This window comes from Chelmon rostratus, chromosome 23 (genome assembly GCF_017976325.1).
Source record: "Chelmon rostratus isolate fCheRos1 chromosome 23, fCheRos1.pri, whole genome shotgun sequence".
Taxonomy (NCBI): domain Eukaryota; kingdom Metazoa; phylum Chordata; class Actinopteri; order Chaetodontiformes; family Chaetodontidae; genus Chelmon; species Chelmon rostratus.
Genome location: NC_055680.1, coordinates 18,362,977 through 18,390,607, shown reverse-complemented (window position 1 = coordinate 18,390,607; position 27,631 = coordinate 18,362,977). Strand labels below are relative to the sequence as shown.

At 43.8% G+C, this 27,631-nt stretch overlaps 2 protein-coding genes, 1 long non-coding RNA gene and 8 other non-coding genes across 15 annotated transcripts; 1 reads left to right on the top strand and 10 right to left on the bottom strand.

The window, feature by feature from the left end:
• Window positions 1-7,204, bottom strand: rnf175 (ring finger protein 175). Of its 2 annotated transcripts, XM_041964811.1 has the most exons (10): window positions 7,081-7,204; window positions 6,698-6,735; window positions 6,426-6,567; window positions 5,277-5,431; window positions 3,440-3,547; window positions 2,289-2,409; window positions 1,859-1,992; window positions 1,323-1,424; window positions 960-1,099; window positions 1-823 (listed from the first exon to the last, which is right to left on the bottom strand). In XM_041964811.1, exons 1-9 carry the CDS (start codon window positions 7,099-7,101, stop codon window positions 979-981), a joined length of 942 nt encoding a protein of 313 aa, XP_041820745.1. In that variant the 5' UTR covers window positions 7,102-7,204; the 3' UTR covers window positions 1-823; window positions 960-978. The 2 variants fall into 2 exon arrangements, with proteins under 2 accessions (XP_041820745.1, XP_041820744.1); XM_041964810.1 differs by having other exon boundaries at window positions 1-1,099.
• Window positions 7,205-7,680: 476 nt separating this feature from the next.
• On the bottom strand, window positions 7,681-11,791 carry LOC121626355. 4 transcript variants are annotated; one of them, XR_006007946.1, is made up of 10 exons: window positions 11,722-11,791; window positions 11,015-11,086; window positions 10,617-10,755; window positions 10,308-10,357; window positions 10,004-10,057; window positions 9,694-9,773; window positions 8,683-8,732; window positions 8,378-8,431; window positions 8,085-8,143; window positions 7,681-7,872 (listed from the first exon to the last, which is right to left on the bottom strand). It is a non-coding gene; the product is annotated as an uncharacterized LOC121626355 (long non-coding RNA). The 4 variants fall into 4 exon arrangements; XR_006007948.1 differs by having other exon boundaries at window positions 10,625-10,755; XR_006007947.1 differs by lacking the exon at window positions 10,308-10,357.
• On the bottom strand, window positions 7,941-8,033 carry LOC121627029. The gene has a single exon (XR_006007989.1). It is a non-coding gene; the product is annotated as a small nucleolar RNA SNORD14 (small nucleolar RNA).
• Window positions 8,213-8,305, bottom strand: LOC121627045. Its single transcript, XR_006008005.1, has one exon. It is a non-coding gene; the product is annotated as a small nucleolar RNA SNORD14 (small nucleolar RNA).
• On the bottom strand, window positions 8,511-8,603 carry LOC121627028. The gene has a single exon (XR_006007988.1). It is a non-coding gene; the product is annotated as a small nucleolar RNA SNORD14 (small nucleolar RNA).
• On the bottom strand, window positions 8,805-8,897 carry LOC121627044. Its single transcript, XR_006008004.1, has one exon. It is a non-coding gene; the product is annotated as a small nucleolar RNA SNORD14 (small nucleolar RNA).
• LOC121627043 lies at window positions 9,839-9,931 on the bottom strand. The gene has a single exon (XR_006008003.1). It is a non-coding gene; the product is annotated as a small nucleolar RNA SNORD14 (small nucleolar RNA).
• LOC121627027 lies at window positions 10,136-10,228 on the bottom strand. The gene has a single exon (XR_006007987.1). It is a non-coding gene; the product is annotated as a small nucleolar RNA SNORD14 (small nucleolar RNA).
• On the bottom strand, window positions 10,430-10,522 carry LOC121627026. Its single transcript, XR_006007986.1, has one exon. It is a non-coding gene; the product is annotated as a small nucleolar RNA SNORD14 (small nucleolar RNA).
• On the bottom strand, window positions 10,877-10,969 carry LOC121627030. Its single transcript, XR_006007990.1, has one exon. It is a non-coding gene; the product is annotated as a small nucleolar RNA SNORD14 (small nucleolar RNA).
• A 6,725-nt stretch (window positions 11,792-18,516) lies between the features above and the next one.
• On the top strand, window positions 18,517-26,637 carry LOC121626994 (tripartite motif-containing protein 2-like). Its single transcript, XM_041965754.1, has 13 exons — window positions 18,517-18,615; window positions 19,377-19,525; window positions 20,915-21,095; window positions 21,289-21,548; window positions 21,625-21,763; window positions 21,853-22,032; window positions 23,051-23,177; window positions 23,424-23,527; window positions 23,674-23,841; window positions 23,940-24,108; window positions 25,998-26,068; window positions 26,241-26,381; window positions 26,485-26,637. The coding sequence occupies exons 1-13, from the start codon at window positions 18,517-18,519 to the stop codon at window positions 26,635-26,637; spliced, it is 1,941 nt and encodes a 646-aa protein (XP_041821688.1).
• Window positions 26,638-27,631: the final 994 nt, after the last annotated feature.

The window sequence follows — 27,631 nt, the reverse complement described above, 5'->3', positions numbered from 1 at the left end:
TAAATATTTAATAAATAGAAAGTTAATATTAGCAGCAGTCTTGGTAACAAAGCAACGTCAGCCTGATTTGGCAAAAGAAAGCGTTCTTCCTGTTGGATCACTACAGCGAAAGGATCTGAGCAAACCTGTTGGTGGTGTCTAATGTGTGGTTAACATAGTTATAAGACACATGCTGCCATGCTGGAAGAACAGCATTGCAAAGAGTCCACTCTTCCTCTCCGATCTTTACCACCTGTTCTTGAATCAATTCCTGCAGGTGAGTCTCCTCTGCACCGCCGACAGTGAGCGTCAGCTGCTGTGATGAAGAGTCTTCCTCAGATACAGAACAGTGTCAGATTGGCTCCAACTGCTACAATAAGCTGACCATCAGCTTTAGCTTCGTACAAACCAAAACAGAACAGAACAGACGTCCCAGACAAAACTGCAACAACCAAAGTTAGGTGAGATGTAAACAGGTTACAAAACAACAATTCAGACAGAACTGTCCTTTTTCTGATGACGCTGATCTGCAGCAGCTCCAAGAACACTTTGAGCAGAAACTCGTGTTGGCGGCGTCAACAGGACCAGAGGTGAAAAGCGTGCAAACTATAAAAACGGTTTAAAAGGCATTTTTATGACACAGTACAAAGTGAAGCAATGATTCCTCGCCGTAAAAACAACATGCATGACGGCGACGTTTCCAGAACTTCCAAACGAGACACATCTTTCTGCGGTGAAATGACCAAATACTGGATCTGTGCTTCGGCATCTTTGTTCAAGTTGGCAGCAGTTTTAGCGTCACAGTGTCCTCTGCACACAGAGACCTGGACCACCTGGGACCACTCTGCTGGAAACAGTGCGAGCGTTCAGTCAAACATGGACGGGGGGAACAAAAGACTTGAGAAGCAGCCTGAATCAGGTCCTCGTAGCCCAGACTGCCGAACAGCTCTGCACATTTCCCGCCTCCAGGACATACTTACAGCGGCGTTCCTCAGGGATCTATTCTAGGCCCAGGGAGAAGTTGATTCCATGGACGATACCGATGATGATGGGTTGCCAGGCAACCAGGTACCTGAGCCAATCAAGCAGCTGTCCGTACAGAACATGTGTCTTCTCCCAGCTGGAAGGAGACGAAGGAATTAAGGAGAGCACTCAGAGAGATGAGAGATGGATTTCTACGACACAACACGTGATACTGGACCCTGATCCACAGCACTACTACAATGACAACAACCAACTGATATATCCCATCATGCCCTTTGTGCAGTGACTGCATCTTTAGACTGTGCAGTGGCAGGCTTCCTCATCCCCCAGCCGTCCACACAGGGACAACAGAAGGATACGGGTTGTTCATCATCCTCTTCAAGTCGACCTTCTCGTTGCAGTACGGACACGTCTGCTTCTTACCCACGATGCACCAGCCGCGGATGCAGAACTCGTGAAATCTGAGGGATTTGGAGCAAGTTAAGGCAGAAATAACGAACACGGAGACCTGGTTTCACCTCCTCTGTACTTGTTACACTCTCTCAGCACTAAAACTGGGTCTGCATGCACACTAATTCACCACCATTATTCCAGATTTGAAACGGGTCGTATAAACAGCATAATGCAGTTGGATTTTCAGAATTAGGCCTTATTCCACACACACGTGGGATATGCTGATATTATTCCAGTTTTAGGAGCATTCCTTGGACCAGCACAATTAGAATACGTGTCTCATTTGGGGTCTTTTGCCAAATATTGCTACCATGACCTTTTCAAGAAGGTTGATGAACGAATCAGAAGTTTTGTTGTTGTGGTTACATGAATCAGAGCATGCACGGCTGCATGTGAACAGAAAAGCTTTTCTCCTGCAGGGGTCAACTGAGCGTTAGGATACATGTGTCCACAGGAGAGCTGGTAGGTGTCTTCTATAAATCCCTCCTCCTCCACGTCCACCAGGATCCTCTGACCGCACACTGCACAGATGTCATTGGTCAGACTCCTGCTGGGCATGCCTCCCTTGTTGTAGTACTGCAAACACACATATGCAAAGTCGGTGTGTACCAGTGAGAGGAATGTGCACAGGTAGCATTAAATATATGCCGAATTAGCTATTAGCACTTCCTGTTTGCAATGTAACCATGGAGGTACAGACAAGTATCACTGGATTACTTTCACACTGAAGAAAACTTAAAAACATGATGATTTTCAGGCAAGTTCTGCAGGAGCGTCTTTTCTTGTATGATTTCAAAGTGGATTTATGGTGTTTTATTGAAAAATCAAGTCACTTTTCCACAATGAATCCATTTTTTAAAAAAGTGTATTACCCCAATAGTAGAAGCCATGTAGTCGGAGCAGATTTCAGCGAAGTCTCTGCCCATGACGCCGTAGTAAAGCCCATAAAACAGCATGATTACACCAACATCCATAGAGTCCTCTGCCTTGATCCTGCACAAAGAAAGAAAGAAAGACCAGCTGCTTCATAGAAAGTGGACATAATTCATGTGTCTTGCCACAGATAAATTGACATTTAAATGATCAGAGGTGATTCCTGCTCAGTCTCTAGACTCCACATACAGAGCGAGGTCTGCTGTTTAACTGCTCAGCCGGACAGAGATCTGCTGAGGTGCTGACATCAAACCACCACATATTTATATTCACAGCTGGTTTTATTGCAGGTTTCAGGAATAAATCTGCACTGAACCTTTAGTGTTTCTCTAATTTGTTGACTGACTGTTTTAGAGGTGAGTCAATTAATCAATAGGTTGATTGACTATAACTATTAGTACAGTCAAATGTTCAGTCAGCTTTTATTTTATATTTTGTATTTCTCTATTCTGTTGCTATTTTTTTAATTACCTGCTGCCTGTAATACCCACATTTCCCCAGCTGTCTCATCTTATTTTCAAGCAATCAGAGGATTTACTTGTTTTCTTTTGCTTTTGCTTTAAAGTCATAATAATAATAATAATAATAATAATAATAATGTGGAACAAGAAGCACATATAAAGAGATATTACTGCCCCCTACTGTTAAAAAAGCAAAGTACAAAGCTTTATAAAAGTCTTTAATAGGCAGGTGTACTGTTGTCACAGCTCAATGAACTTCTCCTCCCTTTCATTGTCCCACCTGACAGCAGCAACCTCAGCATCCCTCCTCCTCCTCGCCACGGTTACCTGACTGCACTCTGGAGAGAGCGCCTGATTGGTCAACGCTCAGGAACATGTCGTGGGGGATGACGCTGCACTCGGGGGCGTTGAGCATGTCAGACCTCACTGTCGTTCACAATCGGACGTGTTGCTGGTTTTTAGTCAGCCACAACAAAACCGTCTTAAATGGGGCTAAAATCATGTAGTCTGATCCCTTCAGAGTCCTCTCAGACTGTGACACAACTACAAATCACACACTGCACACGGCCCCGTTTGGGCCACAGGTAACAGTTTTTAAGTTGGATCTGCTGACGTCAGCAGCGACTCACCTGAAGAAGACGTTGAAGCCGAACATGGTGAACATGATGGCCAGGTAGCCCAGGACGCCCACGGCATAGCTCAGCTTGTAGATCAACAGGAACCACTTGTACACCATCCTGAAAAACCCGGAAAGAAGCGATAAATCGATCATACAAGTCATTTTCTGAGTGATTAATCGTGACTTTTATTATCAGTTAATGTGCCAATTCTGTTCTCAATGGTTTGCTTTATAATAGTGATCGATGCTAAAAGCGCATTTTAAGGTCCTGTTTCAGACCAACACACCAAAACCCCAAACACATACAGATCATTATCATAAAAGCTTTTCAGCTCTGTCCACATGGGGGCAGTACGAGATGAACATGGGACATGCTTACTATTACATTGTTATCTGTAGTACAGGTGTGAATAATCACGTACAAGGAACAAACGTGTTCCAGATGTGGCCGCTGCTTTACAGCACGGCAGACAGACCATAAAGACACATCATCTGCACGTCCACAGTCAGAATGTCCCTGACTGAGCTGATGCAGGACGTCCAGGTCAAGCAAAACCAGCGAGGGATTGTTTGATCGCAGTGGGTTCGTGTTTCTGGATCACAATGAGATGCTGCCGTTTCAGTCTGACGCTACATCTACATTAAAACACAAGGAGCTGATACCTATACATTTACCTGATGGTCAACTTCCTGATTTTCCACCTTCACACACACGTCTTTAGAGCTAATAGATTCTTTGCAACCTGTGACAAGTGGCAACCATCGACGTTTTCCTGAGGGTTTGGGGTATTTTTACACTTTTCTTAGTTATTTTTGCCGATTACATTGTGACAGTTGTGCTAATATAAAACAGTGAAACTGGGCAGGATGAGATACAGATTAGTCCCATTTGTCTTTGACGTTTAAACTAAAAAGAATGATAAAATATCTCTGAATTGATGACTCTTTATGGTTTTTGTTTTCAACATGCAACAGCCAGATTAAAGCTGTGGTAAAAACCAGCTTCTTCCAGCTCAGACAGCTCGCTAAAATTAAACCCTTTCTGCACAGACAGCACTTTGAAACAGTAAGACATGCCTTTGTAACCACTCGGCTTGATTACTGCAATGCACTTTACATGGGGGTCAGCGGGTCCTCCATTGCACGTCTGCAACCAGAATGCAGCTGCACGTCTTTTAACTGGCACTCGACAGTTTGAGCACTTAACACCGATTTTAGCTTCACTTCACTGGCTACCCGTCCGTTTTAGAATTCATTTTAAAATTCTTTTATTTGCTTTTAAAGCCCAAAATGGCCTTGCCCCGGTGTACCTCTCTGAGCTCCTGCACCCTCACGCACCTACTCGATCCCTCAGGTCAGCTGACCAGCTGCTCGTGAGGGATCCCAAAACAAGGTGGAAGCTCGGAGGGGACCGAGCGTTTTCTGTTGCCGCCCCTAAACTGTGGAATGAACTGCTGCTGCACATCAGGTGATCCGCTTTTAAATCTTTTCTTAAAACGCAGCTCTTTTCCTTCGCTTTTATCACCTCTTAGGTTGTTTATTTTATGTGCACAGGTATTTTACCCTTTATGTGTATGTTTCTATTTTTATTGTCTGTTTTTACTGCCTTTTTTTTAACTTTCTTTTTTATGTACAGCACTTTGGAAACCTTGAGTTTATTTAAACTGTGCTTTATAAATAAAGATGGATTGGATTGGATGCAGGACTGTGGTTTCCTTTTTAACTCAGACGGATCAGGATGCAGTAAAAAAAACTAATCAATCAGCAGAATCCTTGAACTCTGGAGAAACTGTGGTAGAGTCTCATGTTTGTCCCAGTTTTCAGGACCCGCTGACGTCCCCCCTCACCTCGGCGTCCTGCAGGACAGCGGCTTGCGAGTGGCTCTGAAGATGACGTAGCTGGTGACGACGGAGAACATGCCCCACATGGACAGAAACCTCCACCAGTAGAGTTTGATGGTGAAGTAAAGAGGCACCACCCACATCTGGACAAGAGTCACCAGCTGAGGAGGAGACGGAGAGTTTATTACAATCAACGTCTTTGAATGAAACCAGTATCCTGCTGCAACCCTCTCCAGGAGAAACTCGGCCAACTTTTCACCCCACCTTCCGACGTCTGCAGCTTCTTCAGCATCGATGGACTGAAATCGTTTTCGAGTAGATTAGAATATTGACAGACGAGCTGTGTGGTGCAGAGTGGACTTTCTGCTCTGTTTGCTGACTTATATAAAAAGTTGGATTATCCGATGATTGCTGTGATAACTATGATTATCTCTGACTCCAAGTTAGTTCTGACTATTTTAGGGGTTGCAAATAGCAATTATTTTCATTGTCGATTAGTCTGTTGATTCTACAAGATGTCTCGAAGTGGTGAAAAAACATTGATTGGTGTTCAGGAAAGTCCAAGATGACGTCCTTGAATGTCTCGTTTTGTCCACAAACCAAACATATTCTGTTTAATGTCATAGAGGAGTGACGTAACCAGAAAATATTCACTTTTAAGGTGCTGGAATCAGAGAACCTTTTTTTTTCTTCAAGGAAAGACTCAAACTGGTTAATCGAGTGGCTCAGGAGTTCGTCCACGTATCAGAAGGTCGGTGGTTCGATCCCTGGCCTCGGCAGTGTAGTCGAGGTAGATACTGAACCCCAGATTGCTCCAGAAACACAGTCTGTTTAGTGATTAATTTAATCGTTTACGACTAATCGATTAATCATCGCAGCTCCAGATTATTTGTTGTCATCATGGAATAAAACCTCTCTACCTCTTGACCCGACAACAGACTTTGTTCGAGCATCCTAATGACATACTTACAGAGAACCAACACTTAAATTGTCCCTGTTCGCCTTGCAGAGGTTTTGTGTTGCTTATATGAACAAAAAGGTGCAATTTCAAAAACGTCAGCTCAGGTGAATGAAATGTGGGTCCTGTTTAAGGAACAAAAATAAATACAAATCTCCCTGAAGTGTCCCTCCCTGTCGGACACCGTCACCACTCACGTTGTAGGACCGGTGGTGCCTCTGCTTCCACTGCACCAGGACGATCTGAGCCACCACCAGCGTGGCGATGAGGATCAGCACCATCTCTGCATGCATGGCCTCATGACCCCTGTGCTTCACATGCAGACGCTCATGCTGCACCCTGCGGGAGGAAGAAGAGGAAGAGAGTGGTGGTGGGTGGAGGGGGTGGATGCTGAGGGCAGCACTGAATTGCGTGCTCCAGTATTTGTAATGAATATCTGCAGGAGAGAGGAGAAAGTGGCACGACTCACTTCCAGTTTTCTCTGTGTGTCATTTTCAGCAGGTCGTCCTGTAACAGAGGCAGCGACAGAAATAGCAGCAGCAGCTTTGTGGGTCTCACCGGACACTTTCATGTAGGTTAATACAGCTTAATGACAGCTAACGCTCCGGCAAGTTAAATCAAACAAAATACGACGTAGTACAGGCTGAATAAAGACTTTTCTTGTCTGTGCTGCCACGTCCCGGCAGCAGCAGCTTGAGTACCGACAGCTCCTTCACAGCAGACCTGAGCTAGCAGCTAGCTGAGGTTACGTTAGCTAGCGTTAAACAGTTTTTACTCATTTAGACGTTGAAGTATCGTTCCTCGGGGTTTATAGTATGTGAACAACTGCGTAAACAACTCGAGTTTACTCACCTGGGCGTGCACACCCGCCATGGTTCGCTTCTCGGGCTCTCCCGGCGTGAGCTAGCCGGCTAACAGCAGCTAGGTTAGCTCCGCTCTGACAGCAGCCTCCCCAGCTGCTCCGAGACGTCGCGCTACGGAAAGCCAAGAGGGTCACAATTCTGACCGAGCACCACGGACCACAACACCGAATACACGCAACTCCAGTGAGCATTAGGTCCAAAACAGGAGACGACTGACGACCAGGATTTAAAATGTTCCAACATTTTGTGTCATTTGAGGTTTTTAGACACTTCACACGCTTGTAGCACTTGTGTTCACGCGCTGGTTTCATGACTAATGTAAACATGGTGGAAATTTTTGTAATTCCAAGCATTGCTGACTCCCTTTGTCATCGGTTATTTAAAACATAATGTGCACAGCAGCAAAATACAGTATATTCATGGATAAAGGTGAAGGTCTTCAAAAGGGGGCGGTGGACAGCCTCTTTAATTTACACTGATTTCTGATAACTCACGCTGCAGATCAATTTAACTCCTTCACGCCGCAGCTGATTAAAATAATCCAATAATGGGCTCATTTACTTACAAATCAGAGACAAGGATATTAACGCTGATGCTTTTATTTCATTGTGGTTTGATAAAACAAAGTTGTTTCTATTTGCAGACAAAACTGTTCAATAAACTCAAGTTAGCAACAGTTGGCTCTTTATTCCTTGATTAACAAACATTTTTGCATACAAAAACTTCTGAAAAATCCTCCTGAATCAGCGAAGAGAAACTGATGTAGCCCCTTCACGTCGACCTGTGGGAAGAGAGAAGCATTATCAAAGAGAAAACATCGTGAGCTGATGGTCACAACTAGAACTGAACTCGCTCAGACATCCAAGGAAGGTTTGGACCGTCACTGGTCTGCAGACCTCTGGTGGAAACTACGAATGGCAGGAAAAAGCATCATCACTGCGAACCATTTGTTCTTTTCAACTCAAATATACTGTTGCAAAGACAATAACGTACCAGCCCATGACGACCGTCGGTGGTGAGGCTTCCTCACTCTGCCAGCAGAGACTTCCACCCTGAAAGTGACATACAGTAAGTTAGCTGTGAAGCTAAAGACAAACAGATTATATTCACTTCTTTTAAACTCGCTCAGACATCCAAGGAAGGTTTGAACCGTCTTTGGTCTGCAGACCTCTGGTGGAAACTACGAATGGCAGGAAATGATGTCATCACAGCGACAGGTCAGAAGCAGGACTAGAAATTCACAGATCAGCTACGTTAACAAACACGTGATCCTAAAACATACACACCAGCTTCACAGGATCTGATCGTCTCCACCGCTGACGACCAGCGAGACGTTCACCCTGAAAGTGAGACGGAGATAAAGTTAGTTTGGAGTAAACAAGTGAACAGATGTGACGACAAGTTACACATGTTAAATGTTCGCTCAGACATCCAAGGAAGGTTTGGACCGTCACTGGTCTGCAGACCTCTGGTGGAAACTACGAATGGCAGGAAAAAGCATCATCACTGCGAACTGTAGCTCGTCAGTCTGTTCGTTACAGCTGGACTCCGTTTACATCTAAAATCTACCGTTTCAAAGGAAATAACATACCGGACAACGAGCATCAGTGGTGACGCTTCCTCTGACTGGACGCTTCCATCCTGAAAGAGACACGTAGCAACACGTTAGCTGTGAAGCTAAAGACAGACAGATTATATTCACTTCTTTTAATCTCGCTCAGACATCCAAGGAAGGTTTGAACCGTCTTTGGTCTGCAGACCTCTGGTGGAAACTACGAATGGCAGGAAATGATGTCATCACAGCGATTTGTGTCAAAGAGGTGAACAGATCAAGGTAGAGCTGAATTCCTGGATTCTGACAAGTCGGTTTTAATGGGCCACATACTCAAACTTAGCAGTTTAGAGTATTTGCTGGTCTCAAAAAGTCCAATTCTGAATTATTTTAAGACCATTTAACTATTTTTATGGCACCTTATCAGAACTGAAGACCAGTTCAATAAATAAGGTAAAGCTGCCAACATTCCCCGTTGTGCTGAAACCATCTGTTGAACAATAAAATGGTCTAATTATCCACTAGAACTGCAACAATTATTTTTACTGTTTCATAGTTTTGTCAATAAAATATTAGAAAATAGTGACAAATATTTGTTAGAATTTGCCAAAGCAAAAAGAAGCCAAACCTCCAAAGTCATTCAGTCTGAGATATAAATCAAATATTCATGTTTGAGAAGTCGTGACAGGCGAGTTTGAGCTTTTGTTCACTTCAAAAAGTGACTTAGATTGATTCGTTATCAAGATATTTGCAGATCAATTCAGCTCTTGATTAATAATTGTAGTAAAATATGTCACAGTTGTTTTAATTTCTTCCAAATGAAGGATCGGGGGGGTCCTGGTCTCCTGGATTTTGCACACTGATCTGTGATAAACCCCTCTCAGCTGGCTCTAGTCCAACATGAGTGCTGAGCTGTTTGCAAGGACCAAATGTCAGTTTCACATCCTCATTCAACATGTTTGGAGATTTTTATCTCAGTGAGTTTTTTTTATCTGTTTGAATACAGAAAAAGAAAAAGAAAGGCTGCCTCAGGCCTTTAGAGATACACACCTGCTGGACTGCACAGGTGACGGCCTTCAAAGGGCTGAAAACATCTCAGCCAGGATCCAGAGATTCCTTCGACATCCAGCCTGAAAGATTTGAAATTTTAGTTTCGATGACATTAAAAGACAAAAATTAGCACCGTTCCCTCCAGTCGCTCAGACATCCAAGGAAGGTTTGAACCGTCTTTGGTCTGCAGACCTCTGGTGGAAACTACGAATGGCAGGAAATGATGTCATCACAGCGACAGGTCAAAAGCAGGACTAGAAATTCACAGATCAGCTACGTTAACAAACACGTGATCCTAAAACATACACACCAGCTTCACAGGATCTGATCGTCTCCACCGCTGACGACCAGCGAGACGTTCACCCTGAAAGTGAGACGGAGATAAAGTTAGCTTGGAGTAAACAAGTGAACAGATGTGACGACAAGCGACCGTGTTTAATGTTCGCTCAGACATCCAAGGAAGGTTTGGACCGTCACTGGTCTGCAGACCTCTGGTGGAAACTACGAATGGCAGGAAAAAGCATCATCACTGCGAACTGTAGCTCGTCAGTCTGTTCGTTACAGCTGGACTCCGTTTACATCTAAAATCTACCGTTTCAAAGGAAATAACATACCGGACAACGAGCATCAGTGGTGACGCTTCCTCTGACTGGACGCTTCCATCCTGAAAGAGACACGTAGCAAAACGTTAGCTGTGAAGCTAAAGACAGACAGATTATATTCACTTCTTTTAATCTCGCTCAGACATCCAAGGAAGGTTTGGACCGTCTCTGGTCTGCAGACCTCTGGTGGAAACTACGAATGGCAGGAAATGATGTCATCACAGCGAAAACACCTGGTCATGGTGTGCCAAACGTGCGTTACTTCACTGGACTTATGGATATGTAGCTAAATCAACACATGAAGTCAGTGACTGAACTGACCTGCTCACCTGTCCCCAGGTTCAGTGGCGATGACGCATTTCTTTAGTTGTGGAATTCGTCGTATCATCCACCTTCACACCGCTGAGCAGCCTCTGTACGGTGTCCCTGAAGGCCACTGTCCCCGGTTACTGGTCCAACCCTGCCGGGACATTTCTAGTGTTAGAGACTGACATAATTTCATTGCTGACAGGAAGTTAATTATTGTTTTAAAAACTCTGGAGCAGCGACCGAAAAGATCGGTCGAATACTGGCTGCAAAAAACGCTCAGACATCCAAGGAAGGTTTGGGCCATCTTTGGTCTGTAGACCTCTGGTGGAAACTACGAATGGCAGGAAATGACATCATCATGGCGCAGAGGAATGCGTGGTTAGAAATAAAGTTTCTAAATGGTCTCTAACCTCATGGACACTGCAGGTGAGCAGCTCAGGTGACGCCTGCATCATCAGCAGACCAGGCTGAACATTTAAAGTCTGAAAGGAGGAAACCGTTAAATTCAGTCAATGTCCAGGTATTCCACATAGGACCAACTCTAAAATATCTCATCAAGGGTCAGACATATGAAACACAACAGGTGTTGAATCCAGGTAGCTAAGTGTTTTATCTGATTGCACGCGGCTATAAAGATGCTCCACGTGTTCCCCTGCTGGAAACCACAGGAAGTGAACACTGTCGGCTTGTATCTCTTCCACATGGACGTGGAAAAAGTTCTGAAACTGCGTCTTAAATTAACGGATAAACCCCAAACGCGGGCTCAACGCGGTAACTTGCTAGCTAGCAGCTTCACTACCAGAGTCCTGAGTTAGTTAATACATTTACACACCCGCGTTATAACACGAGAACTTGCTTTAATCTGCCATTTATTTAAAAGAAGAAGTGTCTCCACATTAACTGATAGAAACACAGTTAACTCAAAAGTAACGTTTCAGTTACGCAAAGCGTGTAACGACGTTCAACAGCTCAGCAGTTGTGTTGGGACAATCTGCGACCATCCGCTAAATTAACTCCTCCTTTGCAGTAATGTCGCCAACTAGTACTTCTACTTAATGTTGGCAACACGTACAACTTTTTATTTGTGGACTAATATGAGATTTAAAACCATATTTACCTGCAAAGTCGACGGAGACTCCACGAAGACACCCGGCTACTCGCCTCCGCAAGTTCAAATGACTGTGACTGAGTTTCTACATCGTCTTGTTCCGTCATGGCGGCTGATACACTGCTTCATGGCGCCTTATCGCCACCTGCTGGACTGGAGGGAGATGACAGATCCCAAATCATTCACCAACCACCAATGAAAGCAACAACAACACTAATAATGATAATAATAATAAACTATTTATTGTGGCACAATTCAGGCATTGAATGTACACAACACAAAGTCCTCCTAAGCAAATAATAAAAACACATGTGATAAAACAATAAGAATAAAATAAAATAACTGAATAAGACAAAATAAATATCAGTGACTACTACTGCTACTACTAAGACAAGGATTAGCATTAATTGACAATACAGTAACCATAATGTGTTTTTTCAACAACGGCAAACACAATAGTTTATTAATAAATTATAAACACATAAATATTGACATCAACACATGCAATGACCAAGAAAATATATCATTAAAATATTATTATTACCAGTAATAATAATTATTATTATTAAACTTGATCAGAAATGTGTAATATTGAGTCATTTTAAAGGAATTAATTAATTCAAAAAAACAATTCAATACATTTAATTGTACTTATATAATGATATGGTGACATTTACGAAAATAATAATATTAATCTAGTTATTGAATTATTTAATTTTTACTAATAATGCTTTTTTTGAAATTATATGTGTCATTAATAGACCTAAAAATGAATATTATATCATCATACAGCACAAAAATAATACGTAATAATATAGGTAACAGAAGCTACAATAATGATGTAATGATTTAATTGTCATAACAATGACTTCGACTTCTCACACTTTGATTTGTTTTTAAAATGTGTCTGTTTATGCAATTAAATGAAAATTATTCAGAGATGATTCAAGTGAGAGCAGAGGGGAGAGAGACATTGAGATAAACAGAGAGAAAGAGAGAATCGTACACCCACGCCGCCATATAACTGACTGACAGAAGAACCAATCACCTCTCTCCTTTTCCCACTCCTTTGATTCTCATTGGCAGATGCTGAAGCAAGGCCGGATGGATGCCCTCCTCTCCTTCCTCCCCCTCTCCCATCCTCCCCCTACCACCTCCTCCCCCTCCTCAGTCTGGTGCTGCTGCTGCTGCAAGCTGCTGGTGTTGCCGTGACGATGATATCCTGCCCCCTCCCACACTCACACACTCACACACACACACGCAGCAGAGAGAAGAGGAGAGGGAGCAAACAAGACGCTATCATGACGCGATGGCTACAGGCCATAAAACACACACAGTCACACTCATCGCCTGCGTCTTAGGAAAACATGGTGAGTGCTGGCTTTCTGTTTTTTGGGGGTGGAGGTGAGAGGATAGAGGGGTGATGAAAGGATGGATGGATGGATGGCTGGATGGAGGAATGTTTGGAGATGACAGCAGCATCTGTGGCATGGTGTGCTTTCCTGAGAGAGAGGGATGATGGAGGGAAGAGTGGAGAGATTGAGGAGGGATGGAGGGAATGAGGATGGACAGATTGCAGGATGAACGAGGGTGTCGGATGAATGAATGAACGCAGGCACAGACTGATCCACCACAGCTTTACAAGAAATACTAGTGTGTGTGTCTGTGTGTGTGTGTGTGTGTGTGTGGTGTCAGGCCTGTTAGTGCTGCACATTAGCATCCGGAGGGCTAACAGTAACAGGAGGTACGTCACTTCTGTGAACAGAAACTGGGCTCATCCACTCTGATTTTTACAAGGGCCCCAATGGGCAAGGCCACATCCTCTGCACGAAGTGTACATATTTCTTGTTGGAAAATCAATCGATAACAACAACGACAAAAAATGACCACAAAAACAGAAGAAACAATGAGAAAGACACAAAAGAAACATCACAAAGTGATGCAAACAACCACAGAGAGAAGCAACAAGACCACAAAGAGATGGGAACCGCTATGAAAGAAATGCAAAATGACAAAAAGAGATGCAAAATAAAGAAAGAGATGCAAAAACAACCACAAAATGAGTGCAAAGAGATGCTAAATGACAAAAAAGAGATGCAAAATTAAAAAAGGAGATGCAAAATTAAAAAAAAGAGATGCAAAATTAAAAAAGAGATGCAAAATAAAGAAAGAGATGCTAAATGACTACACAGTGAAACTAATCAACCACAAAGAGACAGAAAATTACCACAAAAAGACACAAAATGACTGCAAAGAGATGGACAACAACTAAAAAAAGACTGCAGAGGCGCAAATGACAATGAAAGAGATGCAACACAACCACAAAAATATGCTAAATGACCAGACACAAACTACCAAGTACAGACCAGAAAAGACTGTAAAGAGACAAAAAATGATTATAAAATGCTGCAAAATGACTCCAAAGTCCGGGCTGCCACCTGCATCGTGTGTGTCTCTGAGAGTCACTGGACGTTCATCGGTCTACCCAATGAAGGACATGTAGGCAGCCTTTTAGATGTCTCTGCCCAGAGGCCCGTTGAGACTTTTCTGCCCGTGATTGTATATAAAACAGGGAGATGGACAAGAAAGAGAAAATAATGTCAGCTGGTAGATTCTCAAATTAAGATTCAAACAAAAAGGCTCAAGACAGTTTTATAAATTAAGTTTAAAATGTTCATAATCGTTTTTACATTAATTCAGTTTCATTTGTGTTGGCCACCAGGGGGCAGCAGAATAAGTTGTATACGGAACATTGACATATCATCTATAAAGTTGTTAAAGTGAAAGTGTTGGCAAACAGTTGCCAACATGCCCAGCTATGGAGTAACATCAGCATTTCTCTGGAATGATGTGTCCCCCAGTCAACATTCACTTGGCTTGGCTATGTTCACCAGCTACTCTCAGCTTCTGAGAGTGTAAAACCCCTTTTAAAAAAATGTCATTTGTTACATCGCCAATGACAATTAAAGTAATTTAATAATTAAAATTAAATAAGGCAGAGAGAGTGGGCTAGAGACCTGCAGAGAGACCAAGTAATTAAAACAAAGAGAAAAATAGAGGCAGAGAGATGGAGTGACCATGAATTTTCCCGTAGGACTAACCTGTATGAAGAGAACGAAATCAGATTACCAGTGTGTGTGTGTGTGTGTGTGTGTGGTGAATTACTGGTTTGACTGGTTGTTCGTCACATTCTGCTTAACTGAAATTAATTCTCATGGAGAGTTTGACTCTTTGACAAAAGTCTGGTCTGTTGAAGTCCAGCTGTCGTGAGCAGGTTTCCAACCAGCTAAGATCTAAGATTCCTCGTCTCAAATCAAGCAGTCAGATGAAAATGTGAAGTAATGTGTTATGTTATGTGAATATTTGTGACGACGGGGCAAAAAGATTAAATAGTCAAAAAATCCTCCTAAAAAAAATCTACAACCATGTTAGCAGCCCTGTTAGCAGCTCTGTTAGCAGCCCTGTTAGCAGCTCTGTTAGCAGCCCTGTTAGCAGCTCTACTGTTTGCAGTGTTTTAATAAAGAGGTTCACTCTTCCATTACTATCTAACAAAAATGAACCTGACAAAAATGCCCAAAACGCAATGATACATTGTGCTTCCTGTGACTGCTTCACAATAAAAGGCGGCTCGTGTTTCTCCAGCTGAATGCTTTTAATGTGAAGCAGCAGCAGTGGAAAATGTCATTGGCAGCAACTTAATCCAGCTGTGACACAGCTGTCGGAGAACAGCAAACAGATTGTTATCAATGACATCAAGTTCCACCGGACTACATGGACCACATACAGTGAGGTAACCACTGAATGTGAATACAGTGAAGGGATGAACGTTAACTGTGTGTTTGAGTTTGTTGGGTACATGTCCAGGACATATGTTCAAAATATACATGCATTTATGTGATGTGAAACTGTATGAAAAGAAAGAAAGAAAGAAAGACAGAAAGAAAGAACGAAAGAGAGAAAGAAAGAAAGAAAGAAAAACAAAGAGAGAAAGAAAGAAAGAAAGAAAGAAAGAAAGAAAAACAAAGAGAGAAAGAAAGAAAGAAAGAACGAATAAAGAAAGAGAGAAAGAAAGAAAGAAAAACAAAGAGAGAAAGAAAGAAAGAAAGAAAAACAAACAGTGAAAGAAAGAAAGAAAGAAAGAAAGAAAGAAAGAACGAAAGAAAGAAAGAGAGAAAGAAAGAACGAAAGAAAGAAAGAAAGAACGAACGAAAGAAAGAAAAACAAAGAGAGAGAGAAAGAAAGACAAAGAAAAAGGAAAAAGAAAGAAAGAAAGAGTTCAATTGTCTCTCGCTCTGTAAGTGACAGTTACAAACAGTCACCACAGAATCACAAGGTCCAGACACGCACACACACACACACACACACACACACACACACACACACACACACGCACGTACCCTGCAAATAGAGCCTCACTCCCTCCCCACAATCCTTTGCAGCATTGTGCTGCAGAGCACCCTGACTGAGAGTGTGGGCGTGTCGCAGCGCCTGTGTGTGAGATGAAGAAATAAATTATATACATTAATATCAGAGACCAGAACAAAAACAGAGAACACATCAGAGAGAAGAAGAACAAACTGTGTGTGTGTGTGTGTGTGTGTGTGTGTCAGGGTTGTGTGCTCTGAACAGAATATTTGAGGGAGGAGGTTAAAACAGGATTATATACGAGATCACAGGCAGCTCATTTCCATAATCCCTCCCTTTCTAAATGATTCATGAGAATAAATTCAGTTCATATTTTACACACGGATGTGGCAACAACACAGTCTGCATGAGACCGAGAACCAGGAACAAAACCGCAGACAGGACGGCGTCAGAACTGAAACATTTCAGATTAAAGTAAAAAAATCAGCAAAATAGCAAAAAATTTAACTTTTAAATTAAACATTGTCTGTATTTACGCACCTTTAATCATCTTTTACAGCAGTTCTAAAAGATTATTGCATTTTTTACCATCATGTATTTATTCAATGAACCAAACGGTATCATACTCAACTAAAGCAAAATAAATAACCAACACATTCACGAATGTGTAAAATATAGAAGTGTTGGTCCACCTGTGAAATCTGAACGTTCTGGACGTTCTCTAAATACTTGATGAAAACAACTTTTTGATCAGGTTTAAATTGGTTTCGGCATATTTTCTGTCAAGTCAGCGTCTTTTAAACTGACGCACAGTTTAAGAAACTGTTCTGCGCCTCTGCAGAGCACGTTTGTTCGTCATGGCGCCGTTTGTCCTCCGAACGCGTCGAGGCCTCCGTGTGTTCAGGCCGAGCCTTCGTCAGCACGCCTGGGACACGTTGCACCGCCGACGTGAACTGCTCCGTTAAAACGTGAGCGCACAGGCTGCTAAATTTAGGATTTTAGGATTAAAGGGACCATGGCTGCTTCACTTTTTGTTGTGTCTCTCCCTCACCCCTCCCCATGCAGTCTGTTACCATGGAAACCACAGCCTCACTCCCATCTCGCTCTCCCTCCATCACTTTGAAGACATTTTGGTGACCTACATTACTGCTCCTACAAGCTCTTTATTAGCATCTTACTCTTCATTCATGTCCCCCTGTTGGTCTGACATGCAGCACAACCCCCCACCCCCGCCTGTGGATCGTACCATCTGTATTTATACTTGCTGCACACCAATCTACAGATTGAACCATCTGGGGGTTAATTAGGGGTGTGCAGTGATCTGATGCACCACCTGGAAGGAGCATATGGCATTCCTGTAGTGAGGAAGGCAGACTGGGGGTGTTTGGGCTCCAGTGTTCTGTCTCCCATGAGTCTCGGCCAAGAATTTAAATTTATGGCTCTATGATCAACTAATCTGACACATTTCAAAAATATCACGTAGTCTGATCTCAACATTAGACAGCTGTCGGGGCAAAACAGTTCAGGGTTTTCCCATTCGCCTCCATGCAGTCAGAGTTCTCTTCAAGTACCACCTAGTGGCAGCTAAAAGAACTGCGGCTTTAAGCACCAAGTTGCACGATTGCGTTTGAAAATGAAGCTCAACCTCCTGCTTCATTAACACGTAACATCAGTGAGGAAGATCCAAAACTCTGTCACTGGTTTTTCATCTGATGAATGTTTCATCTCTCTTGTCTCACAGGTCGCAGTGTCCTCAGTTTGAATCTTCTGTGAGTTAAATCAGCATCCGGGTCGGGATTTTCCACAAACCAGACCTAAAGAGGACGGACTGACTCTTTGGTGTCTCAGCAGACACATATTACTCTGGACAGACAACACATGATTTGTAGTGTTTTGGATGCCTGGAAGCCTTTGTACCCAACAGGATTGTGATGGAATAACGTACAACGTTTCACTGATACGGGCTCAAATAAAGACCATGTCTGAAATTTTTAGTTCTTCCTCTTTGCAGCGGAGAGATCAGAAGTGGATGACTGTACAATAAAATTACAGAAAAACAAGACCAACGGCTGATTTCCCAGCACTCTTTTCTGGGTGCAGCGTGGAAAAGTCCTGCAGAAAGGAGCATGCATGGATAATTAATCCCTCAGATTTGACTGCAGGCTCCAGAAGGGGTGTGTCTGAATGTTTAACCCTGCCTTTTGGCTGCAGAGACGGATAATTTAAGACATGTCTCTCATAAGCTCCAACAGAGAGTTATCATAAGGAGTTCATCTGAATGTTTCGTCATTTCCTTTTCAAACGCACTATGGAATAAGGTGTGAGACGAGGGATTTACCAAAGCAAACAATACAACCAGACAGTGGGAAACCTTGAGTCAGCTCCTTCCCCTGGCTGCAGTGTGGAATAAGGGGCGTGTTCGGAGGTTCACCCTCGCAGATGGAGGCCCACCAACACTCCCCAGATAGCAGCAGTGAGGAGTGCACCGTCCTGGAGGCTCCGCCCGGCAAAAACGCCTGCCTGCAACATGCAGGGAAGGTAGGAACGCAGCACACACGCGCCTCATTTTTCTGTGCTTTCATGTTTCTCTTCAAAAAATCTTTTTGTGCATACACGTGCATGTGTATAGATTCTGGGATTTCTGGGTTTTAAGACATTGTAAACAACTCAAAAACTGCTGTTTCTGCCCTCGGATTGTCTGCCAGCCAAATCACTCACATGGCAACAAGCAAAAGTGCAAACACTTTCTTCTCCTCTTCCCACTACACGAGGCCCAGCAGCCAGCTGTGCCGAGCTTAGCTCTAGCCTAGCTCCGCCTCAAGTTAACAAAATCCACCTGCCAGCACCTCCAAAGCTCAGTGAATAACACATCTATCTTTGTTTGATACATACAAAAAACAGGTTGCAGTTTTACGTGGGTTTCGTACCAGATTATTTCTCGGCCGTGACTTCCTATATGAGCTGGTTGCCTGGCAACCTCACAGAGGAGAAGTCAGAGACGGTCCAGCACATAGCCCCCTCCTTAAGACCACGACTTTGATGGACAGAGACACCAACGGTGTTGATGTCATAACACTCAGTAAGAAAGTGAAGAGACATATTTCCCAAATTGTTGAACTATTCCTCAAAGCTCTGACCTGAACTGAACACGTGTTTCTGCTTTATTTCATTACTGATAGAAAACTATTCTATCTACACATGAGAGGAAGAAACACGAACCCAACCCGAGCCCTGATGGCCCTGACAACGCGTCAGGGTTGTCGCCCGAGCACTCACGGTGAATTTCTCTCCACCTGCAGGTGGCAGACCTGTACTGTTCAGCCTGCGAGTGTGCGCTGTGCGAGGACTGTGTGTCGGACCACGAGGACCACCCTAAGGTGGCCCTCAGCCAGGCCCTGGAGCAGCACCGCAGCAGCCTGCAGGAGAGGCTGGGAAGTGTCCAGAACAGGTAGAATTTAGACAGTTAGAGTGGCAGCGTGACTGTGATGTCACTGTGATGTGCTGGGTTGGACATTTTGATTGAGTTGTGGGTTTTGGTTGAGGAAAGCTCCACACAACACAACAACCGGTCAGACACTTCAAACAGTGATATGAGAGAAGTGATAAGCTGCAAGTAGAAGAGCAAGTACATAAGTATAACCGGCAAAGTATCATAATTAAAGGTACTCATTAAAGGTTAACTTTAGTTTTTTACAACCTGGACCTTATTTGTAGCATTAAATACGACCATTTACTCACCCAGACAACTTTGGTGGCATTTGGAGTCGTTTTGAAGAAATTAGCCCCAGAGGAGCGGCGCGTATATCCGTATAATGCGAGTACTCGGGGCATCCATGCGCAGCCTCTATATAACGCATAATCTGCGGCGAAACTCGTTCATATTCCAATATTTTGTTCTGATATGCTGGTGCTATTCCTCTCTGAGCCGGCGGTCGGCTAGTTTAGCTGTAGTTTGGCACAGTCAGCCGTGTTGTGGCTGGCTGCTCGCAGCGCCCGGCGTTCGGTAATGACATCATCCACGTCAGAGGTAGTTGTCTGGAGACGCAAGATATTGATAACATGCCACCACTCAGAGGGGAATAGCACCAGCATATCATAACAAAATATTGGAATATGAATGACTTTCGCCACAGATTATGCGTTATATAGAGGCTGCGCATGGATGCCCCGAGTACTCGCATTATACGGATATACGCGCTGCTCCTCTGGGGCTAATTCCTTCAAAACGACTCTAAATGCCACCAAAGTTGTCTGGGTGAGTAAGTGGTCGTATTTAATGCTAGAAATAAAGTCCAGGTTGTAAAAAACGAAAGTTATCCTTTAAGTAGAAAAATGTCTCCTGTGAGTGACATGTTATTGTGTTTCGTATTAACACATTTTTATTCGGGTTGCATTATTGTCTGAGCAGCATTTGAATGTTTCAGCTGGTGAAGGCAAAGTTAACTTTACTTCATATGTTCGGTAGTTTCATATGCAACATGCATCGTATTTTAATGACTGATTATGTGTTTTTTCGTAGTGGAGAAAAAGCACGTATTAGCATAAAATGGAAATACTCGAGTTAAAGTGCAAGCAGCCACAGCTGCGACATGACAAAAAACATCTGTGATTCATCAGGATGCAGAAGTTAGAGGAAAACATTAACATTGATTTTAAAAGTTAAATAAAGAAAATGAGTCCTAATTCATAGTGAGTTGCACACATGAATATTTAATGTGGTAAACAAAGGATTAACAAAGCACTCCTTGGTGTGCACTAAATGAATAGTAGCGTAAACTGTGGAAGAACTTTTACTTCACCTTTAAATCGCCGCCACCTTCTTTATCTGTCTCTCCAGACTCCCTCAGATTTCAGACGCCCTCTCCTTCATTAAGGAGATCCTCCAACAGCTGACCAATCAGAGAGCTTCCATCGAAGAGGACATCCAGTCCAGCTTTGAGGATCTGCACAAGCAGCTCGATGTCCGGAAGAGTGTCCTGCTGATGGAGCTGGAGGTCACATATGGACTCAAACAGAAGGTGCACATGTAGCCTTCGTGTAGGGTCAGCTGCAAGGTTTTGCAAAAACAAGCAAAATTCATTGATTTTTAATTTCGATGGCTCTTAATCTTTCATGGGTGTGAAAGTACAGCCTCTCCCGCCACTGGGCTACTTTACGACACAGAAAACATCAGACAGCTCATCAAAGGCATCATATCTGCCATGTATCCAGGTCCTCCAGGCCCAGGTGGACAGCCTCGTCCGGGGAGAGGGGGACATCATGGCCTCCTGTACCCAGTCAGAGGAGGCTCTGGCTGGGGAGGCGTGCGTGGCGAGCCTGCAGGCGGAGCGGGAGCTGCGTGAGAGGCTGGGGGATTTAGCCGGTCTTGGCCTGCCGTGTCAGCCGGAGGAGAACGACCAGCTGGATCTGGTGATGGAGACGGACGGGCTGAGGAAGTCTATACACAACCTGGGGACCATCGTCACAACCAGGTGAGACCATGCTGACACAAACTACCCAACCCAGTGATAAGAACAAAACCATTTGATCCACCTTTGTCTTCGTCAGCGCGGTGGCGAGCCAGAGCGAGGCAATGGGCGCGGGCCTGGAGCAGTGCATTGTGGGACATCCTGCCTCGGTTACCATAGTGACGAGAGACAAGTCAGGGGGAGCCTGCAAGAGTGGCAATGCAATCCTGTCAGCTGAGGTCGGTTTCGTGCCCCCACTCAAATATAATGTATATGTAAAACACTACTTTATTAAGCACTACCTATGTTTATATGTGTGTTAATCAAGGTATTCACCCCAGATGGCAGCATAGTGGACGGTGAAATAGTCGACCACAAGAATGGGACTTACGAGTTTGTGTACATAGTGCCGAAGGAGGGCGACTTCTCATTGGCTCTCCGTCTGTACGACCAGCACATCAAAGGAAGCCCCTTCAAACTGACTGTCAACAGGGTCTTAGAGACAGAAGTAGAGGTGGGTGTGGTGGTAGTAAAATTTTGGAGCTGTGTCTTAATTTTCATAACAATAAAAAAAAAGATGATTGCCAATTGGGCAAAACTTGGACAGCCACAGACCAAATTCCTGTCGACCTCAACTACAATGTACAGTTAAGTATGTATGGTACGCATGTTTGTACAAAGCGCCCCCACTGGTAGGTGGGGTGAAAAGCCTGCAGTGATAAAGGCACAAGTGGTTGCATGAACAATCAAAAAAGACAGAGTGATGTGGGTGTGATTGGCAGACTTACGATTTTGGTTGCAAAAACATGTATGTATGTATGCTCCGCTCACATGTCAGAAAGGTTTTTGGGGAGGGTGTTTCCAGTGCTGTACAATCCAACAAGCACGTTGGGTGAAGCATGCCAATCTTGAAGTTAATATAAGCACACGATATTGAGGCACTAAATGCTAGCATGCTAAAGAAGTTAACATGTTACTGTAAAAGTTGCATATAATCTGTAGGATGTTCCCATTCCCTTCTTGGCTTGGGACAATATGCAAATAGGCGCTTGCAGGGGGAACGATAAGTTTTAAAGCATGCAGTTTCACCTCCAGACCCCGTCAATCTTTGTTGACTTGCTTGCTTACCACATGTCACAAGACAGCTTACTGCCTTTGCTGGACTACACTACTGCAGCGAATGCCACTTCACATCAACAGTCTTTTGAAGGCCAACAGTCATGAAGAGCAAGGGTCCACATCATTCAAGCAATTTATTATTTCAACAAGCATTCATGTTTTCTAGTTTGAATCAAAACTTTCCAGATTAAACTTGAAATGAGGCTACCCTGCGTGGGGTGCCAGCCCAAGCTTCAGCAAAGATGAACAAAATGTTTTCAAGTTAATAACATCATTAACTAAAAATCTGAAAATTCATACTTGTGAATAATGTATTCTCCCTCCATCGTTGTCTCCAGGTGTCCCCCTCCACCACCACAGCTAACAACTCAGCAGCCTACGCCACCCCATCCACGGGCTCCTCTGAGGGTGCAAAGAGACGTGGGAAGTCCCCCGGCCAGAAGAAGAAGGGCTCCAAGAGAGCCAGCAGCGCCCTGGGCACCCCGCGGCGCAAAACCCAGAACCCCATTGAGGATGACCTCATCTTCAGAATCGGTGAGGCTTTCATCCTCATGTTGTGGAACGCTCCAAAAACACCTGTTTGGAACATTCCACAGGTAAACATGTTCATTTGTAACAGGTGATAGCATCATGATTGGGTAAAAAAGGGGCATCCATCCATCTGATTGTGAATAGGGCCAAAATGTCAGATTAAATCAACATACCCAGAATTAACATGTCCAACAGAGAAACGAGTGGATGCTTGGAATTCATTTATTCGATATTTCCTGCTCTTTTCAGGTACGAAGGGGAGGAATAAAGGTGAGTTCACCAACCTTCAAGGAGTGGCTGCTTCCTCCAGCGGCAGGATTCTGATTGCTGACAGCAATAATCAGTGTGTCCAGGTATGGCACATTTTGTTCCGTCCTCATTCCTTCAACAGGCTGTTTTAGATTTCAGGTTGCTTTCATGGTTCACTTTGCAATTTTGTCTAGAAGCGAAGGTGTGCATTATGTTTTTGAGGGGCCTCACAAATGCCTCCCCATTCCAGATCTTCTCCAACGAGGGAGAATTCAAGAGTCGCTTTGGGGTGCGTGGAAGGTCACCAGGACAACTGCAGCGTCCCACAGGCGTGGCCGTACACCCCAGCGGTGACATCATCATTGCCGACTATGATAACAAGTGGGTCAGCATCTTCTCCTGCGAGGGCAAGTTCAAGGTCAGTGCACCACTGTGGCTTCGGTTGTGTAAGGGATGAAGGGTTAGTGTATGTTTGTTGATTCTTCCTTCTCATTGGTTGGTCTTGGCATCCATCAGGCGAAGCTTGGCTCTGGTAGACTCATGGGACCGAAGGGAGTGTCCGTGGACCAGAACGGCCATGTGATCGTGGTTGACAACAAGGCATGCACTGTCTTCATCTTCCAGCTGACCGGCAAGCTCATCACCAAGTTTGGTAGTCGAGGCAACGGTGACAAGCAATTTGCAGGTAGCGCTTGTTCGATGAGAGACTGTCAACCATGCCAGTCCTGTTTTATGGACTAAACTTAGAATCTTGAAATTAATGAAAATACAATATTACCAATATTATTGTCACATGTGCAGTTACTTAATCATTTGACTGAAACTGGTGGATTGAAAGAATTGGTTTATTTTGAGAACCAAATAATTCTCAGTAGAAAAATGTATATGGGTATACTTGCACTGAAAACTGCATGTTGAAGTATAGAAGTTGAAGCGTCAGCTGAGTTGTCATCACTAAAAGAAGATAAAAATGCCAGTTTACGTTTAATCACAGAAAGCACATGAGGTGAGAGTTATAGAGCAGTTGAAGCGTCGGCTGAATTGAAAATGCTGAAACTAGCTAAAGGGTCAGATAAAGTGTGAGCTCTGAAAGCAAGAGAAGTGCCAGTTGCAGTGCAATCACTGAAAGCAGTGAAAGTGTTCGCTACAGTGCAAACACTTAGAGGTGTTAAGCTGAGGTTTAAGCAGTAAAAGCAGTTGAGGTGACAGCTGAAATGAACAGTAAGCAGTAAAAGTAGTTGAGGTGTCAGGTGAAGTGAACAGTGAGCAGTGAAAGCAGGTGAGGTGTCAGCTGAAGTGAACAGTGAGCAGTAAAAGCAGTTGAGGTGTCAGCTGAAGTGAACAGTGAGCAGTGAAAGCAGGTGAGGTGTCAGCTGAAGTGAACAGTGAGCAGTAAAAGCAGTTGAGGTGTCAGCTGAAGTGAACAGTGAGCAGTAAAAGCAGTTGAGGTGTCAGCTGAAGTGAACAGTGAGCAGTGAAAGCAGTTGAGGTGTTAGCTGAAGTGAACAATGAGCAGTGAAAGCAGGTGAGGTGTTAGCTGAAGTGAACAGTGAGCAGTAAAAGCAGTTGAGGTGTCAGCTGAAGTGAACAGTGAGCAGTGAAAGCAGTTGAGGCGTCAGCTGAAGTGAACAGTAAGCAGTAAAAGCGGTTGAGGCGTCAGCTGAAGTGAACAGTGAGCAGTAAAAGCAGTTGAGGTGTCAGCTGAAGTGAACAGTGAGCAGTGAAAGCAGGTGAGGTGTCAGCTGAAGTGAACAGTGAGCAGTAAAAGCAGTTGAGGTGTCAGCTGAAGTGAACAGTGAGCAGTAAAAGCAGTTGAGGTGTCAGCTGAAGTGAACAGTGAGCAGTAAAAGCAGTTGAGGTGTCAGCTGAAGTGAACAGTGAGCAGTGAAAGCAGCTGAGGTGTCAGCTGAAGTGAACAGTGAGCAGTGAAAGCAGTTGAGGCGTTAGCTGAAGTGAACAATGAGCAGTGAAAGCAGGTGAGGTGTTAGCTGAAGTGAACAGTGAGCAGTAAAAGCAGTTGAGGTGTCAGCTGAAGTGAACAGTGAGCAGTGAAAGCAGTTGAGGTGTCAGCTGAAGTGAACAGTAAGCAGTAAAAGCGGTTGAGGCGTCAGCTGAAGTGAACAGTGAGCAGTAAAAGCAGTTGAGGTGTCAGCTGAAGTGAACAGTGAGCAGTGAAAGCAGGTGAGGTGTCAGCTGAAGTGAACAGTGAGCAGTAAAAGCAGTTGAGGTGTCAGCTGAAGTGAACAGTGAGCAGTAAAAGCAGTTGAGGTGTCAGCTGAAGTGAACAGTGAGCAGTAAAAGCAGTTGAGGTGTCAGCTGAAGTGAACAGTGAGCAGTGAAAGCAGTTGAGGTGTTAGCTGAAGTGAACAATGAGCAGTGAAAGCAGGTGAGGTGTTAGCTGAAGTGAACAGTGAGCAGTAAAAGCAGTTGAGGTGTCAGCTGAAGTGAACAGTGAGCAGTGAAAGCAGGTGAGGTGTCAGCTGAAGTGAACAGTAAGCAGTAAAAGCGGTTGAGGCGTCAGCTGAAGCACTGATAACAGTCTGTTTTTGTTGTTTCTGCGCTCCCGTCCTGAAGGTCCGCATTTTGCAGCAGTAAACAAGAACAATGAGATCATTGTGACCGACTTCCATAACCACTCTGTCAAGGTGAGGCATTACTGACTGAATATTACCTTATTATATGTTTTTCACCTGCTTTTTAGAATGAAATGATAGCTTATGTTGAGTAAACAGGTTAATATTTAATTTGTTGCTCAAGGACACTTTAACAGGACACATTATGTGGATCCTGATCTTGCTCTTTCTGTGTCACGGTCAGGTTTTCACCCCAGAGGGAGACCTGGTGTTGAAATTTGGCTCTAATGGTGAGGGTAACGGGCAGTTTAACGCTCCCACTGGAGTAGCTGTGGACATTAATGGGAACATCATCGTCGCTGACTGGGGCAACAGCAGAATACAGGTACAGCAGTGCTGTGCAGATCTTATCGAGCTGTAAAAAGAGGATTCTTGAGAGTTTTTGTAATTATCGAAACATATTTCTCTCCCTGTTCAAACATGTCCAGGTGTTTGACGGCAGCGGCTCCTTCCTCTCCTACATCAACACATCAGCAGACCCTCTGTACGGACCCCAAGGTCTGGCTCTGACCTCAGACGGACATGTGGTGGTGGCTGACTCTGGCAACCACTGCTTCAAAGTCTACCGCTACCTACAATGATGGAGGCTTGGACGTAGAAATGAGATGGAAGCAAGAGGGAAGATGGACGGGTTGTTGCAGTTGTTGAATTCAAAGGATATGATACGCAAAGTCAAACTCTAGGAATTATTGCATGAACCACTGCCTGCAAGGATGCAAGGAGAGGAAGCAAAGGAGAAGGGTTAGCTGTCATTACATCATTAGACCACAGTGAAAATATGATCTAGTTTTGACATCATTCTCGATTTTGGTAAGTAAGATCATCAAAAAATTTAATGGGATAGCAGAGAAAGGTGGGAGTAACGCTGGTCTCTGAACTACGGCTTCGTAAAGTCTTAAAGATGGTGGATTCAAGAGACTGGGACACAGAGTGATGGAAGGCTGGAGTAAAACGATTATGCAACGACTAATTCATGATGTCAAATCCAAGAAGTCTCTCTTTCTCTGAGTTTGGCCTCAGTAGAAACATGGAGGAATGGATGAAATAAGGCTTTAAAAAAAGAAAGGAAGATCAAACAAAGGTTGCAAAAGGGGATGACGAGAACACCTTTGGAAACCAGTTCTCCCTAAACCCACAATGGAGTGAATGATGGATAAAGAAGAAGTATCAAAGGCATGAACGAATACTTAAAGGATGGTGTTTTGGAAAGAATGGACTGGAAGATTAAAAGTTCTCATGATCTGCCTTCTCATGTTGTATGTAGTTGACAAAATAATGGCCAGTGAGCTAAAAGAGGTCTACGTCTTGGTTTGACATCATTTGTCACTTCAGGTCATTGCCACTGACTTCCACATCACATCAAAATCAACACTAACATTTGGAAGCTAACATTAGCTACCAACACTTAAAGCTTGCGAGGTTGCCCTTGATCAAAGCACTTACCTTCAAACTGGTCCAGCGGTAGAGAACTGTGGTTCTAGTGGGAAATTCCCAGCAGTGAGCATGTAAATCTGTAAATATGAAGCAAGGAATTGCTTAAAAAGCGACTCCTTGCCCACCCAAAGTTCCATTGGC